At 44.6% G+C, this 18,117-nt stretch overlaps 1 protein-coding gene across 2 annotated transcripts in view; it reads left to right on the top strand.

The window, feature by feature from the left end:
• Positions 1 to 18,117, top strand: part of LETM1 (leucine zipper and EF-hand containing transmembrane protein 1) — a 51,172-nt gene that overhangs the window by 4,852 nt on the left and 28,203 nt on the right. For both annotated transcript variants that reach the window (XM_075856990.1, XM_075856981.1), the window contains exons 2-3: positions 8,622 to 8,676; positions 12,284 to 12,740. In XM_075856990.1, coding sequence (XP_075713105.1) covers positions 8,622 to 8,676; positions 12,284 to 12,740 — 512 coding nt within the window. The remainder of the gene's footprint in view (positions 1 to 8,621; positions 8,677 to 12,283; positions 12,741 to 18,117) is intronic.

Raw genomic sequence — 18,117 nt, 5'->3', positions numbered from 1 at the left:
GCGCGTCCCACGGAAGTGCTTCCGTGTGCTGCGCGTGATTTTCACGCACCCATTGACTTCAATGGGTGCGTGTTGCCTGAAAAACGCCGAAATATAGGACATGTTGTGAGTTTTACGCAGTGGATTAACGCTGCGCAAAACTCACGGACAGTTTGCATGGCCCCATAGACTTGTATAGGTCCGTGCGACCCGCGTGAAAATCACGCGGGTTGCACGGACGTATAGCATGTTCGTGTAAATCCGCCCTTACTGTGTGTGTGTGTATATGTATGTATGTATATATATATATATATATATATATATATATATTGGTCCTTCTCAATGAATTAGAATATCATCAAAAAGTTAATTTATTTCAGTAATTCAATTCAAAAAGTGTCTCTCGTATATTCTGTAGATTCATTACACACAGAGTGATTTCCAGCATTTTTTTCTTTTCATGTTGATGATTATGGGAACAGGTAATGAAAACCCAAAATTTAGTCTCTCAGAAAGTTAGAATATTAAATAAGCCCAATTTCAAAAATTATTTTTAATTCCGAAATGTTGGCCTACTGAAAAGTCTGTCCAGTATCTGCCCTCAATACTTGTCCGGGGCTCCGACTCTGCATGAATTACTGCATCAATGCGGCGTGGCATGGAGGCGATCAGCCTGTGGCACTGCTGAGGAGATATCAATGCGGCGTGGCATGGAGGCGATCAGCCTGTGGCACTGCTGAGGAGATATCAATGCGGCTTGGCATGTAGGCGATCAGTCTGTGGCACTGCTGAGGTGTTATGGAAGCCCAGGTTGCTTTGATAGCGGCCTTCAGCTCATCTGCATTGTTGGGTCTGGTGTCTCATCTTCCTCTTGGCAATACCCAGTAGATTCTCTATGGGGTTTAGGTCAGGCGGGTTTGCTGGCCAATCAAGCGCAGTGATACTGTGGTTATTACACCAGGTATTGGTACTTTTGGCAGTGAGGGCAGGTGCCAAGTCCTGCTGGAAAATGAAATCTGCATCTCCATAAAGCTTGTCAGCAGAGGGAAGCATGAAGTGCTGGAAAATGTCCTGATAGACGCTGCGCTGACTCCGGACTTGATATAACACAGTGGACCAACACCAGCAGATGACACGGCCCCCAAACCATCACTGACTGTGGAAACTTCACACTGGACCACAAGACACTTGGATTGACTCCTCTGGGACCGAGATTTCCAAATGAAATACAAAGTTTACTTTCATCTGATAACAGGACTTTGCACCCTGAGCAGCAGTGTTGGTCCACTGTGTTATATCAAGTCCGGAGTCAGCGCAGCGTCTAGCAGGAATGTAACCTGCACTTAGTTTCTATGGCCGTTCCTCCAGTTTGTGTATTCGCTAGTTTGTAAGCTACGTCCGCACACAGCGTAAATTCTGCAGCGTTTTCGCAAGAGAAATCGACATGCTGCAGATGGAGAATCCGCACCGTAGGTCACTATCCGCGTGTTTTATGTGGGACGGTAATTCTGCCGTGTTTACGTTGTGACACTTCTGATTGACACGTAGCAGCAGTGTGACTTAGGGCCTGTTCACATCACCGTTCATTTCCTTTCCGGGGTTCCATCCGAGGTTTCCATCGGGTGAAACCCTCAACGGAAAGTGAAAGTGACAGCACAGCTACCATTTCAGTCACCATTAATCTCAATGGTGACGGGAACATCGCTAATGCTTTCCATTAGTCACCATTCCGGCTGGTTTCCGGTTTTCTGACAGAATCAATAGCGTAGTCGACTCCGCTTTTGATTCCGTCAGAAAACCGGAAACCTGCCGGAATTGTGACTAACGGAAAGCATTAGGCCTCGTGCACACTTCCATGACCGTTTTCACGGCCGTTTTTGACGGGTCCGTGAACCAGTTTTAGCGGCCGTGTGGTTTCCGTGTGCATTCCGTTTCCGAGCCCCGAGCATGGTACTGTCCAGGGTGCTGAAAGAGTTAATGGGCTGCACTGATCGGCGGTAACTACTTCAGCAACCTGGACAGTACTATGCTCGGCGCACGGAAAATACAATTTTAATGTAATAAAAAAATAAGTTCATACTTACATTCCTCCTGTCCGGCCTCCAGCGATGACGTTCAATCCATGTCGCCGCTGCAGCCAATCACAGGCTGTAGTGGCGGTCACGCACGTCAGAAGGCCGGCCTCCAGGGATGACGCTTCATCCCACGTAACCACCTCTGCAGCCAATCACAGGCTGCCGCGTCACAAAAGAAGGTCGGACTGGAGGAAGAAGAGGGACTCGTCACCAAGACAACGACTGGGTATGTATGAAATGCTTTTTATTTTATTTTTAATCCGCCGCCTCTTTTCTCAGTGATTGATAGAGACAAGTGGCTGCCGATTAGTGTCATATTTTTGTAATGTTTTTCTGCCCGCCCGGCGGTTGCTAGGCAACGGCTCCATCACACACGGACGGCACACGGATGCCTTCCGTGTGCCTTCAGTTTTTTTGACGGCCCCATTGACTTGCATGGGCCACACGCTCACGGATTCTCGGCCCAAAGTAGGACATGCTCTACTTTGGATCGGAAAGGAGCAACGGACCGTCAAAAAAACTGAAGTGTGTATGGCCCCATTGAAATGAATGGGTTCAGGGTGCCATCAGTGACAAAAACGGATAGCACCCTGAAGGAAAAAACTGAAGTGGGCATGGGGCCTTAGCGATGTTTCCGTCACCATTGAGATCAATGGTGACTGAAACAGAAGCTGTGCTGTCAGTTTCACTTTCCGTTGCGGTGTTCACCGGACGGAACCCCGGAATGGAAATGAACGGTGATGTGAACAGGCCCTAACCGGGTTTACATAGGATTTGTTGCGAGGCCTGGACTTGCAGCGTTACATGTAGGTAATACCTGTTCTCCGTCTCACTGTGTAAATGACGTTTATTTGCTGGTGGGAACTGGTGGTTGATTTGGTTCTGGTCTGTTGAAGCATGAACTGTGTACCGTCACCAGTAACTGGGTAGATCTGGAGGGATGACTAGTGTCTATGGTGGGATTTACATCCCATTGTTTTTTTTAAACATCTTGGGCTCTGTTCACATCTCCGTTATGGTTTCAGTTTACAGCGCAAACCACGATGCAGTGCCGGATTTTTCATATGACCAATACCAACTATGCCCGATGGATCCCATTGACTGACAATGAGGTCCAGTGGGTGACGTGTCAGGAACTTCGACGGAAAAACAGTGCTGCATGCAGCACTGTTTTTTTATGTGAAATGTGATGCAACCTGCAACGGAGGCTTCGACGCAGATGTGGGCATAGCCTCCGTTCTATGCTGAGGAATAATTACTGGAAGTTATAGGCCCGAAGCCTGAGGCTTCACTACTGAGAGATTCTCATGACTATGAAGCCTTAGGCTGGATTCACACGAGCATGTTCGGTCTGTAACGGACGGACGTATTTTGGCTGCAAGTCCCGGACCGAACACACTGCAGGGAGCCGGGCTCCTCGCATCATAGTTTTGTACGACGCTAGGAGTCCCTGCCTCTCCGTGGAACTACTGTCCCGTACTGAAAACATGATTACAGTACGGGACAGTTGTCCCGCAGCGAGGCAGGGACTCCTAGCGTCGTACATAACTATGATGCTAGGAGCCCGGCTTCCTGCAGTGTGTTCGGTCCGGGACTTGCGGCCGAAATTCGTTCCGTCCATTATGGACGTAACATGCTCGTGTGAACCCAGCCTTATTTGTTTGGATATCATTTAGATACCTCTGGTCTAATATAAAATCTGTCCTTATTGCCCCTAGCAACCAATCAGTGCTCTGTTTTCATTTCTTCTGTCTTTGAGCGCTGCTGTGTCGTGTTTAGCCCCCATCCCCCAACTTTTATTGATTCTGGCACAATCGGGGCAGTGGAGATGACTGGCATCACCCATTTTGTTCTGAACTTGATCCAGTTTGGCCATTACCAATTTGTTTAGTTTCTTCAGCTTTTACTGATTTTGCCCAAAAGGGCAACAGTGAATTGCGTGGTTGTAGTCAAAGGGCTCTTGCACACAACCAAGTGCCACTCGGGCTGTTTTTTCGTGGCCCTCGATAGTTTTCATGCACCCATTCACTTCAGTGGGTGACTCTCCGATCCATGGAAAGATAGAACATATCTTATCTTTCGACAGGTCACGTGTGGGACTCGGGCGGCACACACGGTCCTCTGTGCAAGAGCCCTAAGGGGGTGATTTTACCTACTAGTGAAGTGACCAGCATCACTATATGTAGCTACGGACAGATACTATTCCGGAACCTGCTTATGTAGGAATGAGTGGCGTTAAGTGAAGAAAGACCTTAAAGGTCCCCTCTCCTCTGTTTTAGTACTAAATAAAGTGACAAATTTTGGATCATCCTGTCTTATAACTCTGCGTTGTGCAGCTCCACTGTTACACCTCCTAAAAATATACCGTATATAAATAAATTGACGTCTGGGTGTAACCAATTGGGGGCGTGTCCCTACACAGTCTCAGTCTATCAGATCTGATTGGACAGTGTCAGTCTGTGTAGGGACACGCCCCTCCAACTGGTAACACCCAGCCTTCAATTTATTAATAAATTTCTAGGAGGAATAACCGAGGAACTGCACAATGCAGAGTTCTATGAAAAGAGCTTTCAAATTTGTGGGGTTTTTTTGTTTTGTTTTTTTATGGGGAATACAGGTATTTACTAAAACGGACCGAGCTCACCGTCTTTAAAGGAATTCTCAAAGGAGACGGGTTACCTCCGCTCCATCTGCCCTAAATAATGTAGCAATTCTTCTACAAGGAGGAGAGATTTGCCCTTTCTTGGTCCTCTACACTCCTATCATCATCTCAGAAGGTGGAAGATAAATGGGGTGAGATATCAGACAACCCACGGACAAGAGTTCATGTAAAGAAAAAAAAAAAGCAGCCATTTTTGTAATCTCCTACAACCCCTTTGTACCTGGTCCGCACATAATCTGTGGATGTATCTGCTGAAGTCCCGGCATCCAGGGCGTGGACCTACAGTCCTTATTATAATGGCAGATTGGCACTTAGTCAGCCCGACTCTCCTGTGATGACAGGGAGCTGAAGTTATCATGTCTCTGTCCCAAAAGGCGCTAAAGACCGCGCTCAAAGTAAGGACTATCTTTGGCACTGCAGCCTGAATGCAGGACGCTTTATTCCTGCGTTCGGCCATCGCTATGGAAACCCGTGATGTCACTATAACATCACAGGCTTCCAATTGTTACATGGGGCTGGTGGAATCTGTGATGACGTGATATTTGTCATAGTGATCTAATAGTTGCTGGTGATTAGATCACTATGATATGTGATCTGTACACAGAATAATGCTGCGAGGACACAGATCATGTCACCCCAGCATCCTCCAGCCCCAGCGCAATAAGTGTTTCATAAAAGTAAAATCAATAAAATATGTATAAAATAAATGAATACATATGTCCATCAAGTTCAAGCATGGGATGGGAGAAAGGGAAGGAAATGAAAATAATAAAAACAGTTTCAAAAGTAAAAGTTTTAAAATCCCTTTCCCCCCAACCCTAATGTATTGTCAGGAGCTCCCTCTGACATGGAGACCCCTTACATGGACGTCCCGCACCCACGTAATTATGTGTCCATATTATGCTGAAAATGTTATCCCAAATCTACACCTCATTAACCGTCAATGTTTGGTGTCTCCCCATCCCCGCTGTATCTGCTCTTAACAAAAGACCTTAATGACCAGCTAAATTTTTCTGTTTTTGCCTCTCTGCGTTTCAGCAGCCATAACGCTTTTATTTTTTCATTGACGTGGCTGTATGAGGCCTTGTTTTATGCGAGAGAAATAGTATTTTTTTTTTTGCCACAGTTTGGGGGTAAAAAAATTTTTTTTTACGGCGTGAATATAGGAAAAAGCGATTCTCGGAATAGTTTTTTTTGTTTTTTATCCCGTTCACGTTTCACGCTAAATAATAGATTAATTCTTCAGGTTATTACGGTCGTGTAGATACCTAATATGCATAGGTTTTTTGTTTTTATCTAGTGTAGGGGCAATAAAATGTATTTAATTCAAAATAAAGACTCTTTTTGTGACTTTTTTTTTTTTTTTTTTTAATCCCATCAGGGGATAACTTTATTTGTAACTTTATTTTTTAGCATACTTCTGTACGCTAATACATTACACTGTGTCACTATGACACAGGCTGCTGATCGGGCAGCACATAGTGTGCCCGAACAGCAGGCACATGGAACAGACAGCCCTGGGGTCCTTTGTAGGTCCCCAGGGCTGACTGCAGAGGGATTCCCCGGTGTTTGATCGCATCACTGGAATCCTGGTGATGGATCAAAGAGGGGAATTCCCTTTGATCTTGCCGCGGTCACGGACCGCGGTAATCAAAGGGTTAAACAGCTGGGGTCCGAATGTGTGCCGACCCCAGCTGTGTTCAGGAGGCTGCTCTAAGATCAGGAGCTGTTAGTAACAGCTCCTGCTTAGAGGATGAGCGCTCATCAGCCTAATCTACAGCGACGCCAAAAGACGTCTCTGTAGACTAAGCACCCGCACCGCCTGACGTCAAAAGACAGTGGGCGGTCGGGAAGGTGTTAAAGAGGCTCTGTCACCAGATTATCAAATCCCTATCTCCTATTGCATGTGATCGGCGCTGCAATGTAGAGAACAGTAACGTTTTTTGTTTTTTTTAAAACGATCATTTTTGCCCAAGTTATGAGCAATTTTATATTTATGCAAATGAGCCTTTCTAATGGACAACTGGGCGTGTTTACTCGTATTTCCAACTGGGCGTGTATTGTGTTTTTACCAACTGGGCGTGTATTGTGTTTTTACCAACTGGGCGTTGTGAATAGAAAGAAGTGTATGACGCTGACAAATCAGCACCATACACTTCTCATCGTTCCCACCCAGCTTCTTTCACTAAAGACACACAGCGTGACGTCACACACACAGGTCCTTCAACCTTGTCGTCGGACAAAGAGGATACATCGGCTGAAAGTCGTCCAAAAGGTTAATATGCTCGTCTCTAGGGACTTTACTATGCTTACCTGCACATGGTGATGCTGCTGCAAATTCAAATGTATGCCTGGAGCTGATCTGTCTTCTCTCTTCCAACGCCAAGGTTGAAGGACCTGTGGGTGACGTCATCATTCCCAGTGTCTGCAGTGAACGAAGCTGGCTGGGAATGATGACGTCACCCACAGTTCCTTCAACCTTGGCGTCGGAAGAGAGAAGACACATCAGCTCCAGTTGAATTTTCAGCAGCATCACCATGTGCAGGTAAGCATAGTAAACTCCCTAGAGACGGGCATATTAACCTTTTGGACAGGGAGCCGATGTATCTTCTTTGTCCGACGACAAGGTTGAAGGACCTGTGTGTGACGTCACGCTGTGTGTGTCTTTAGTGAAAGAAGCTGGGTGGGAACGATGAGAAGTGTATGATGCTGATTTGTCAGCGTCATACACTTCTATTCACAACGCCCAGTTGGAAATAAGAGAAAACACGCCCAGTTGTCCATTGAAAAGCTAATTTGCATAAATATAAAATTGCTCATAACTTGGGCAAAAATTATCGTTTTAAAAAAAACAAAAAAAAACGTTACTGTTCTCTACATTGCACCGCCGATCACATGCAATAGGAGATAGGGATTTGATGATCTGGTGACAGAACCTCTTTATCTATCTAATATAAAAGTGTTTGTACGCAAGTACTTAGCATTCATTTACTGATCCCAAATTCCAGCTAACGGTGGGGAAAAGCTAGAATTAATATGGGGACCTTTTGTTCTCGGCTGTATCTCGGTTCTTAGTATCGCTATACCCCGGAGAGTAAGAGGAATATATTGTGCAATAAAGTTGTTTTTTTTTTAGTTAAAAGTAATTATATTAAATATTTTAAAGGAAAACAAGAAGGAAATTTGCATTAGCAAAGTGAAGTTTATCTGTGGCCATTCAGGCATCAGAAGACCCTGGTCCTGAAAGGGTTAACCCAATCCCCCAACCCATATGTGATAGTACTAGGGCCCCAGGTAGCCGAGATATGAGGGCCTGTATTGTGTGCTCTTTACACTCCCTTAGGGTCTAGTCACACGTTTCCGTTCATCATATTCAGCACGAGACACAGTGATCGGGTCCGTAGATCAGACGGAGGCCTAAACACTGTCCTTTTGGCATCCACCGGGAAGATATACGTCCTGTTATAGGGGTATTCCCACCTTAGACATTTATAGCATATCCACAATATACGCCATTCATGTATGATAGATGCTGGTCCGAATTCATGGACCGCACCTACCTCAAAAACGAGTGTCACCGGAACCACCCCACTCTGCTGAAGACATTGCCACCACTTCTAGGCAGAGAATGAATGGATTGATGTTCTTTTCTGTAACTCTGATAGTACAGAATGGAGTGAGCTGCGGTTGAGCTTTCCAATACATTTGGCCAAAAAACATATAACGCGTGCTGGGTGCCTATAAGTGATATATGCCACTGTATGGTACACCCTGGCATACATCAGGGATTTAAGTTCCACAACTACACCAAACGGAAACCATGAACATGATGTGACTATGTATTATCTGTAGTGTTGCCATTAAGAGCTGCTCATTGTTTGTTTTTCGTTTTTTTTTTCCCACAGGTCTTCCAGATCGTGTTTGTCTTGGTTGCACTTCTTTACGGTTGGTAAATCACAGGTACGGGCATATCGCCTTCCCACGTTCTATCTCTTTCACAGATTTATACCGGTCTTAAGGCCCTCTTACATGGGCCAGTCATCGGACAAACGAGCGTTCATGTTCACGCTCTTTCCCGATCATTGCCCTGAGTAACCAGGGCAACAATGAGCCGATGAAGGAGCAAATGCTGATTTGTATCGCTTTACAGCAGAAAATATTATTGTTGTCGGCAGCACATCGCCCTGTGTACGCCGGAAGACGCGGTGCCGACATGATAGAAATGCACGGGGACGGGCTATCGGAGTAACGAGCCCTCGTCCCCACACACTGCTCTCGTTGATCGGCACTCGTTGACATGTTGGGCCGTGTAAGAGGCCCTTTGCAGTTCCTTGCCTGCCGTCTTGAACATTTTAGGACAAGCTTTACTTCTCTGATCAAGAACTGTTACAAAAAGTACAACTAGTATAAACGAGTAGGGCAGATGATACTAAAAGCCATTCTGGTGGGAAGAGCCAAAAGAAAAAGCACCAATTCATCAATAAAAAGCGCTGAACAGATATAAATGTGAACGGAAAACCGACAAAAAGATATATCATCGCTTTATGATAGTTACATAGTTAGTACGGCTGAAAAAAGACACATGTCCATCAAGTTCAACCAAGGGAAGGGAAAAGGGAAGGGAAAATTCTACACATAGGAGCTAATACTTTTTTGTTCTAGGAAATTATCTAACCCTTTTTTAAAGCCATCTACTGTCCCTGCTGTGACGGCTCCTGCGGTGACTATTCCATAAATTCACAGTTCTCACAGTAAAGAAGGATTGTCGCCTCTGCAGCTTGAACCTTTTTTTCTCCAGACGGAGGGAGTGCCCCCTTGTTTTTTGAGGGAGTTTTACATGGAACAGGATTTCACCATATTTTTTGTATGTGCCATTAATATATTTATATAAGTTAATCATGTCCCCCCTTAGTCGTCTTTTTTCAAGACTAAATAGGTTTAATTCTTTCAATCTTTCCTCATAACTTAGATTCTCCATGCCCCTTATTAGCTTCGTTGCTCTTCTTTGTATTTGTTCCAACTCCAGGGCATCCTTTCTATGAACTGGAGCCCAGAACTGAACTGCATATTCTAGATGGGGCCTCACTAATGCTTTGTAAAGTGGCAATATTACATCCCTGTCCTGCGAGTCCATGCCTCTTTTAATACACGACAGTATCCTGCTGGCCTTTGGAGCAGCTGATTGACACTGCATGCTGTTATTTAGTTTATGATTTACAAGTACACCCAGATCCTTCTCAACAAGCGACTCCCCCAGTGTAGCTCCCCCTAGGACATATGATGCATGCAGGTTGTTGGTACCCAGATGCATAACTTTACATTTATCTACATTAAACTTCATCTGCCAAGTGGACGCCCAAACACTCAGTTTGTTTAAATCCGCTTGCAATTCACGAACATCTTCCATAGACTGAACTATATTACATAGCTTGGTGTCATCTGCAAAAATAGAAATAGTGCTATTAATCCCATCCTCTATATCATTAATAAATAAGTTGAATAATAGTGGTCCCAGCACTGAACCCTGGGGTCACCACTTATAACCGGGGACCATTCAGAGTAGGAATCACTGACCACAACTCTCTGGATACGTTCCTTGAGCCAATTCTCAAACCAATTACAAACTATATTTTCTAAACCTATAGTCCTTAATTTACTCATTAGACGTCTATGAGGGACAGTGTCAAATGCCTTTGCAAAGTCCAAAAACACGAAATCCACAGCGGCCCCTCTGTCTAGGCTTCTGCTCACCCCTCATATAAAAACTATATCCACAGCGGCCCCTCTGTCTAGGCTTCTGCTTACCTCTTCATAAAAACAGATTAGGTTAGTTTGACAACTTCTGTGCTTAGTAAAACCGTGCTGGCTGTCACTTATAATGCTATTTATTGTCACATAATCCTGTATATAGTCCCTCAATAGCCCCTCAAACATTTTCCCCACGATGGATGTTAAGCTTACTGGTCTATAATGATCCGTGATGGTCTGATCTCTCTGACCCGGCCTCGATGCGTCCCCTTCTAAAGATGGGTTTCTGGGCATAACTAGCGCCGATCAACTGTATAACCAGTTTATCGGCGCTCCGTTGACACAGGCCGATGCTTTACTGTATGGGGATGGACAATCATTAATACGCTCGTTCAGTATTCATCAGTTTGCATCACGGTCGGCAGCACAACCTCGGTTTACACAAGATGTGCTGCCGACAACAATGATTTTGTACCCGCATAAACTATGTGATCAGCTGACAAACAAGTGTTTGTCAAGTGATCGCTGCTCTGTTTACACAGGCCAATAATCCGCCTAACGAGCGTTCCTAGGAGCGATCGTTCACAATTATTGTCACGTGTAAATGGGCTTTTAGTTTTTCCCTCAGAGTGGGGGGCCGGGGGTGCAGCTGTGAAGGGGCTACAGCTCTAAAGCAGTTCTGCGGCTCTGTCGTTCTTGAGATCGGTGGGAGGCCCAGCTGCCAGACCACACACACACACACACACACACACACACACACACACACACACACACACACACACACACACACACGCGCGTGCGCCCCCAACCTGTACAACCCCTTTAAGACGAATCTTTTTCCAATGGTTGTCTGGCTTTGAATACTCAGACCGTGCAGTCTAAAAACATGATGGCTAAAAATGTGGCAACCCCACGGGTGCCAGCCTGGGGCCCCTTCTGCTTCCCTTCACACGGGAGTCTACGGTAAATGGGTGAAAGTCTTCCTCAAGCTACATTTTTTTTATTTTTTTTATTTTTTTTTATTGTTTTGCCAAAATAAAACCTGAAAATCATTTTTGTGAAAAATTGTCCAAAGGGTAAATATATCGCCGTAACCTAAGACTATAAATGTCATACACCGCATGGGACCTCATGTCATGTATTGGGAATTGTCCTAATGAAACCGGAACGTTCATTCACCAAAATGTTGCATTACTGCCGAGAACCCGACACTACTTCAAGTGATGCCGGACATTGCAGACGGTTCAACGAGATCCGTATCCCGTGCGATCCTACTAAGGGGTGAAATTCTTACATCAGGGGTATTTTTATCTCAGAAATGAATGGCACAGGCTTTGTCAAAAATGTCTGGTAGGCGCACATCTCCCTCCATTCAAACCTATGGAAGTTCCGAAAAGAGTCGATTCAGTCTGCGGCCACCTAGTCTTGCGTAACGGGTCAAAGGAAGGACACCCAACTATTAAGCATTTATGGTATATCTGTAGTTTTGCCATACATATCTGAGATGGGAATACCCCTTTAGCTATATACAGTCGGCAGGGGATTCGGAGCGCTGACCCCCTACTCCAATATACTGTCAACTTTAAAGTTGTCCCATCAAGAGCTGAGCTTTGACTCCTAGAGGGGGTGATCCGAAGTCCCCCCCCCCCTCCCCCCTATGATGCCATATAACTAACATGGTATATGTTCTAGGGTCGACTGGATGGATCAATCCCTTTAATTCTATTACAGAGTGGAAGGCTTTTATGAAATAAAGGAACATTCATATTCACTGTTTATCTGACTTGCATTATATTTCCGTCTTTTGTTTCCCACCTAGGACTTCTCACTTTCGAAGCTGCACTGCCGCCCATCCTGTTTACATTTCACTAAGAGACGGGAATAATGGGTTTTCATGGACTAACCGACCTGAAAGAACCTATTTTAGAGTCCACAATTCATCACCGACCTGGAGCGGCGTGGCCGGCAGTCTAGGACCCCAGTACACGTCGGTTCGAGGTTTGCACTCTACGAGCCCCCTATTCGATGACTCGGTGGTAGAAAAATCGCTGAAGTCTTTAAAGGACAAAAATAAAAAGCTGGAAGAAGGAGGCCCTGTGTATAGTCCGTTGTCAGATGTGGACACCGTAAAGAAGTCTATAGGACAGCGGGTTTTGGACGAGATAAAGCATTATTACCATGGCTTCCGGCTTCTCTGGATTGATACCAAAATTGCAGCTAGAATCATGTGGACCATACTCAATGGGAGTTCATTATCTCGAAGGGAAAGGAGACAGGTAAGAAAGGAGAGGTGGGAAACATTGGACTGTTCACCCAGATTTTGGAATGACAGGTATGCCTAGTAGTGGAGCAGGGATCTGCCGTGACATAACCAGGCAGTAATGCCACTCAGAAGTTTGGGAATGGGTGACAACCCTATTGGGAGCGGTAATGGCAGCCATATTGGATGTGGTAAACAGACTGCTTGTATTATCTGTCTGTATTTGCTCCTATATTGTCTGCATTGACAAACTTTAGCAGTCTCTATGGCCAGGGCTACACTTAGACTTTTTGTAATGATACTGATTGATTTTAACAATTGAGCTACAGCTGCAGTCCTAATCAATACGATGAGTTGCGTGCAAGCGTGTGGACTGCAGCTGTCACTCAAGAGTTAGAATTGATCAGTGGCGCTACAAAAAGTCTGTGTAGCCCTCCGTGTTGAACATTTTCAAGCAAAGTTGGTAATGAAGAACTCGGGTAGTCAGTTTGCTTTGGTTCATTAGCTCGTCGTTCTTTTTGTCAGCGATCGCCCCTGATTTCCCCATTATCGTGTATGCTTTGATTGGCTAAGAAGCAGTGGATCAGCTGCTCCCTGACCAATCAGGCAACGTTTATCCCTTGTCAAATCCAACACTGGGAGACAGTGTGTGTGTGTGTGTGTGTGTGTGTGTGTGTGTATATATATATATATATATACACACACATACGTTTTTTTTTTTTTAGACACTTGGGACTGTAAAGGCAGACCAAATATTTTCCCGATGTTGATGAAGGATTTCGATTTCTTGATATTTACATAGATGGTTAAAAGGGAACCTGAGTTACCTATTGTACAGTCAAATTGCTTTAATTCGGCACCTGGTAATGAAGTCTGATAATCCAGAACTTTCTCCTAGCAGTAATTTGCAATAAAATTTTGAATTTCAGAAGACTAACAGTTATAGGATCCAGTTTTACCTCCAGTGATCCACCTAAAAACTTATGACAAAGTTATGAACTCAGATGTGCTAGTTTACAGGTGGATCCTGCATGTCAGACACGCAGGATCCGCTGTCACTCAACCAGGCAGGTCCTCCGATTCAGTGAATAGCGCTAGATACAACTGCTGTGTATAGAGAATGCAGAACTGCTGTATCTAAAAAAAAGTAAATCATTTTATTTGTAAAGTTGCACCAATCACACTGATGGACCTTTTTAGTAAAAAAAAAACAACTAATTGCCTTGCAAAGGTGTACATAGCCTTTAAAGGGTAACTAAACGTTCAACAAACTTCTGACATGTCATAAGTTTTGATTGGTGGGGGTCCGAGCACTGAGACCCCCACCGATCGCTTAAAACAAGCGGCAGAAGCGCTCGTGTGCGCGCTCAGCTGCTTCGTGTCTGCTTGGCTTTTTCCGAAAATCAATGTAGCGGAGTAAGGGCTCAATACAAAGTCTACGAGCCAGTACTTCGATACATCCGCTTTATGGAAAAAGCCGAACAGACACGAAGCAGCTGAGCGCTCACATGAACGCTTCAGCTGCTTCATTCTAGCGATTTGATGGGGGTCTCAGTGCTCGGAACCCCACCAATACAAACTTCTGTCATGTCACTATGACATGTCAGAAGTTTGTTAAAAGTTTAGTTACTTTTTAATGTTATCTACTCTTTTTAAAAGTGTGGTTTTATATACAGGTTTTTTTTTTTTTTTTAATGCAAATCCAGTAATCCACTATTTTTCTTAATCTGGCACCTATCAGGCCTCATTGATGCCAGATTAAAGGAATTGTACTGTATTCATTAGCGAGTACTTCAGATTTTGCAGTATAAATGCTTCTCCTTGCTGGAATAATTTGGTCCAAATGAGTTTGCATGGATTTGTGTCGCTTCTTCCCGGGCATATCCTGGCTATATACAGTGAAGGAAATAAGTATTTGATCCCTTGCTGATTTTGTATGTTTGCCCACTGTCAAAGACATGAACAGTCTAGAATTTTTAGGCTAGGTTAATTTTACCAGTGAGAGATAGATTATATAAAAAAAAAACAGAAGATCACATTGTCAAAATTATATCTATTTATTTGCATTGTGCACAGAGAAATAAGTATTTGATCCCCTACCAACCATTAAGAGTTCAGCCTCCCCCAGACCAGTTACACACTCCAAATCAACTTGGTGCCTGCATTATAGACAGCTCTTACATGGTCACCTGTATAAAAGACTCCTGTCCACAGACTCCATTAATCAGTCTGACTCTAACCTCTACAACATGGGCAAGACCAAAGAGCTTTCTAAGGATGTCAGGGACAAGATCATAGACCTGCACAAGGCTGGAATGGGCTACAAAACCATAAGTAAGACGCTGGGTGAGAAGGAGACAACTGTTGGTGCAATAGTAAGAAAATGGAAGACATACAAAATGACTGTCAATCGACATCGATCTGGGGCTCCATGCAAAATCTCACCTCGTGGGGTATCCTTTATCCTGAGGAAGGTGAGAGCTCAGCCGAAAACTACACGGGGGGAACTTGTTAATGATCTCAAGGCAGCTGGGACCACAGTCACCAAGAAAACCATTGGTAACACATTACGCCGTAATGGATTAAAATCCTGCAGTGCCCGCAAGGTCCCCCTGCTCAAGAAGGCACATGTACAGGCCCGTCTGAAGTTTGCAAATGAACATCTGGATGATTCTGAGAGTGATTGGGAGAAGGTGCTGTGGTCAGATGAGACTAAAATTGAGCTCTTTGGCATTAACTCAACTCGCTGTGTTTGGAGGAAGAGAAATGCTGCCTATAACCCAAAGAACACCGTCCCCACTGTCAAGCATGGAGGTGGAAACATGTTTTGGGGGTGTTTCTCTGCTAAGGGCACAGGACTACTTCACCGCATCAATGGGAGAATGGATGGAGCCATGTACTGTCAAATCCTGAGTGACAACCTCCTTCCCTCCACCAGGACATTAAAAATGGCTCGTGGCTGGGTCTTCCAGCACGACAATGACCTGAAACATACAGCCAAGGCAACAAAGGAGTGGCTCAAAAAGAAGCACATTAAGGTCATGGAGTGGCCTAGTCAGTCTCCAGACCTTAATCCCATCGAAAACTTATGGAGGGAGCTGAAGATCCGAGTTGCCAAGCGACAGCCTCGAAATCTTAATGATTTACAAATGATCTGCAAAGAGGAGTGGGCCAAAATTCCATCTAACATGTGTGCAAACCTCATCATCAACTACAAAAAACGTCTGACTGCTGTGCTTGCCAACAAGGGTTTTGCCACCAAGTATTAAGTCTTGTTTGCCAAAGGGATCAAATACTTATTTCTCTGTGCACAATGCAAATAAATAGATATAATTTTGACTATGTGACTTTCTGGTTTTTTTTAATATAATCTATCTCTCACTGGTAAAATTAACCTAGCCTAAAAATTCTAGACTGTTCATGTCTTTGACAGTGGGCAAACTTACAAAATCAGCAAGGGATCAAATACTTATTTCCTTCACTGTATGTGGTTTCTAGCAGTGGGGATCAATGATGGTCAGGACAGGCTAAGCTGTCGCCGAGGTCACTAATAGCTGCTCATCTGTAGCGCTGGCCGCTCTCTTGCTGTGTGTGAAGATTAACACTTAGTATTTGTTCTTTTCCCTTTCCAATGATGTGACTGCTTATCTTGTACCACGCTCGATTAACTGATGCCAGGCTGTGCGGTGATACTGGTAACAGATCAATCAGCAGCAGATCTGCCAGGCTGCGGGGGCCAAGAAATTATTCTTGGTGTAGTTTTGACATTACTAGGGTTGCGTCATGAAGACAGCCCCTGTCCATATACCCTATTAGTGTACGTGGATATCATTCAGGACCTGGCTCTAGAAGGGAGAGCCCCTGACCACCTACGCATTACATGGACGACTCTTCATCTGAATGGCCACCATGTACTTCTGCATTAGCCAGGGAAATGTCTCGTGGCTCCGGCTTCCATTGGAATAGAGGTTGCCTTATAAGACTGGGTTCACACACGAATGGTCAGAGAAATTAAGATCTCCCCAAACTCTGCAAATCTGTCCACAGAACTGTTACACTCTCAAAATGTCAAGCTGTAAGAGACGACCTTGTGGTTGTATTGATTTTTCTTGCTGCCTTCAAAAACATCAGGAATGGAGCATGTTGGGGGGGGGGGGTGAGACTGCCCAAAATTAGCTACCAAACATTGGGGGGGGGGGGGATTTTATTAAGACGTATGAAATTGAAGTATTAGCGAAATGCGCCAAATTCACTAAGAAGTGCATGCCTCTTAATAAATTTGGTGCATCTTGGGCAGTCCTAAAAACAGGAAATGAAATATACGCCTGCTGCGAGCAGGCGTAGATTTGCTCTACAATTTGCGCCATTTTCTGACTGCAGAAATCATTAAGTTGCTGGCCCTGACCCTCCTTTTTAACTCCGCCCACTATCGACGCCACTTTTCAAGAGGGGAGAGAAGTAGCAAGTTTTAGCGCAAATATGGCGTTTTCCAAAATGTGCTTTTATTTATTTTTTTTGTTGTTTAATCCAGAAATGTGGTGTAAACCTTTTTAATAAATCCCTCCCCCATATATCACGCGTGTAGGAATCCATAATCCCCTATAGATTTACTTGTTAGACCCTGTTCAGTAATCGCAGTATCTTCAGCTTGGAGATGGTCTATGAATGTTTTGGGGTCGGGGGTCGTTGCCAGCCTTGGGACAGTGTGTGGCAGCCGTATTTTTTATTTTTACGACTGCTACACCTTTTATTTTGCCCTTATGTGCGACTTTTCTGTGTGACAGCGATGACTATAGCAGACGATGTGTACGGCCACCTCCTAGCGTTCTCTGTCCCCCTCCCCCGGTGTCTATAGATTATCACACACGTCGGTGACTGATCCGTGCTCTCTATAGCGAGGCCTCCAGAGCTCCTGGGTACAATGACCCTCAGTTATAGTGTGTCGTCAGGTTACACGTGATGTTTCTGTATTGTAATAACGTCAGCAGGCATCCTCACCTGAATATATATATGTCTAGAACAGGGCTCCGCAACCTTCGGTACACCAGCTGTTGTAAAACTACAATTCCCAGCATGCCCTGACAGCCTTTGACTTTAATACGAAAGCCTTTGGCTGTCGGTGCATGCTGGGAGTTGTAGTTTCCCAACAGCTGGCGTTGCTGACACCTGGTCTACTATAATGCATGATCATACACGACACACACACAATGTATATAATGACTGAGCATAAACTATTATGAACAGCATGGTCCGGTGTCCTGAAGGCCCACATGGGGAGTATTACCTATACCAGGGTCATCTGGCTTTTACATTTGTGCATGATGATCTGTATTCTATGCTATACGCTTTTTATGCATGAACGAAAACTTAGGGGATTTGGGGGATGGAAAATC

This window comes from Rhinoderma darwinii, chromosome 1 (genome assembly GCF_050947455.1).
Source record: "Rhinoderma darwinii isolate aRhiDar2 chromosome 1, aRhiDar2.hap1, whole genome shotgun sequence".
NCBI lineage: Eukaryota > Metazoa > Chordata > Amphibia > Anura > Rhinodermatidae > Rhinoderma > Rhinoderma darwinii.
The sequence above is the reverse complement of the archived record's forward strand: the minus strand, read 5'-3'. Positions and strand labels throughout refer to the sequence as shown.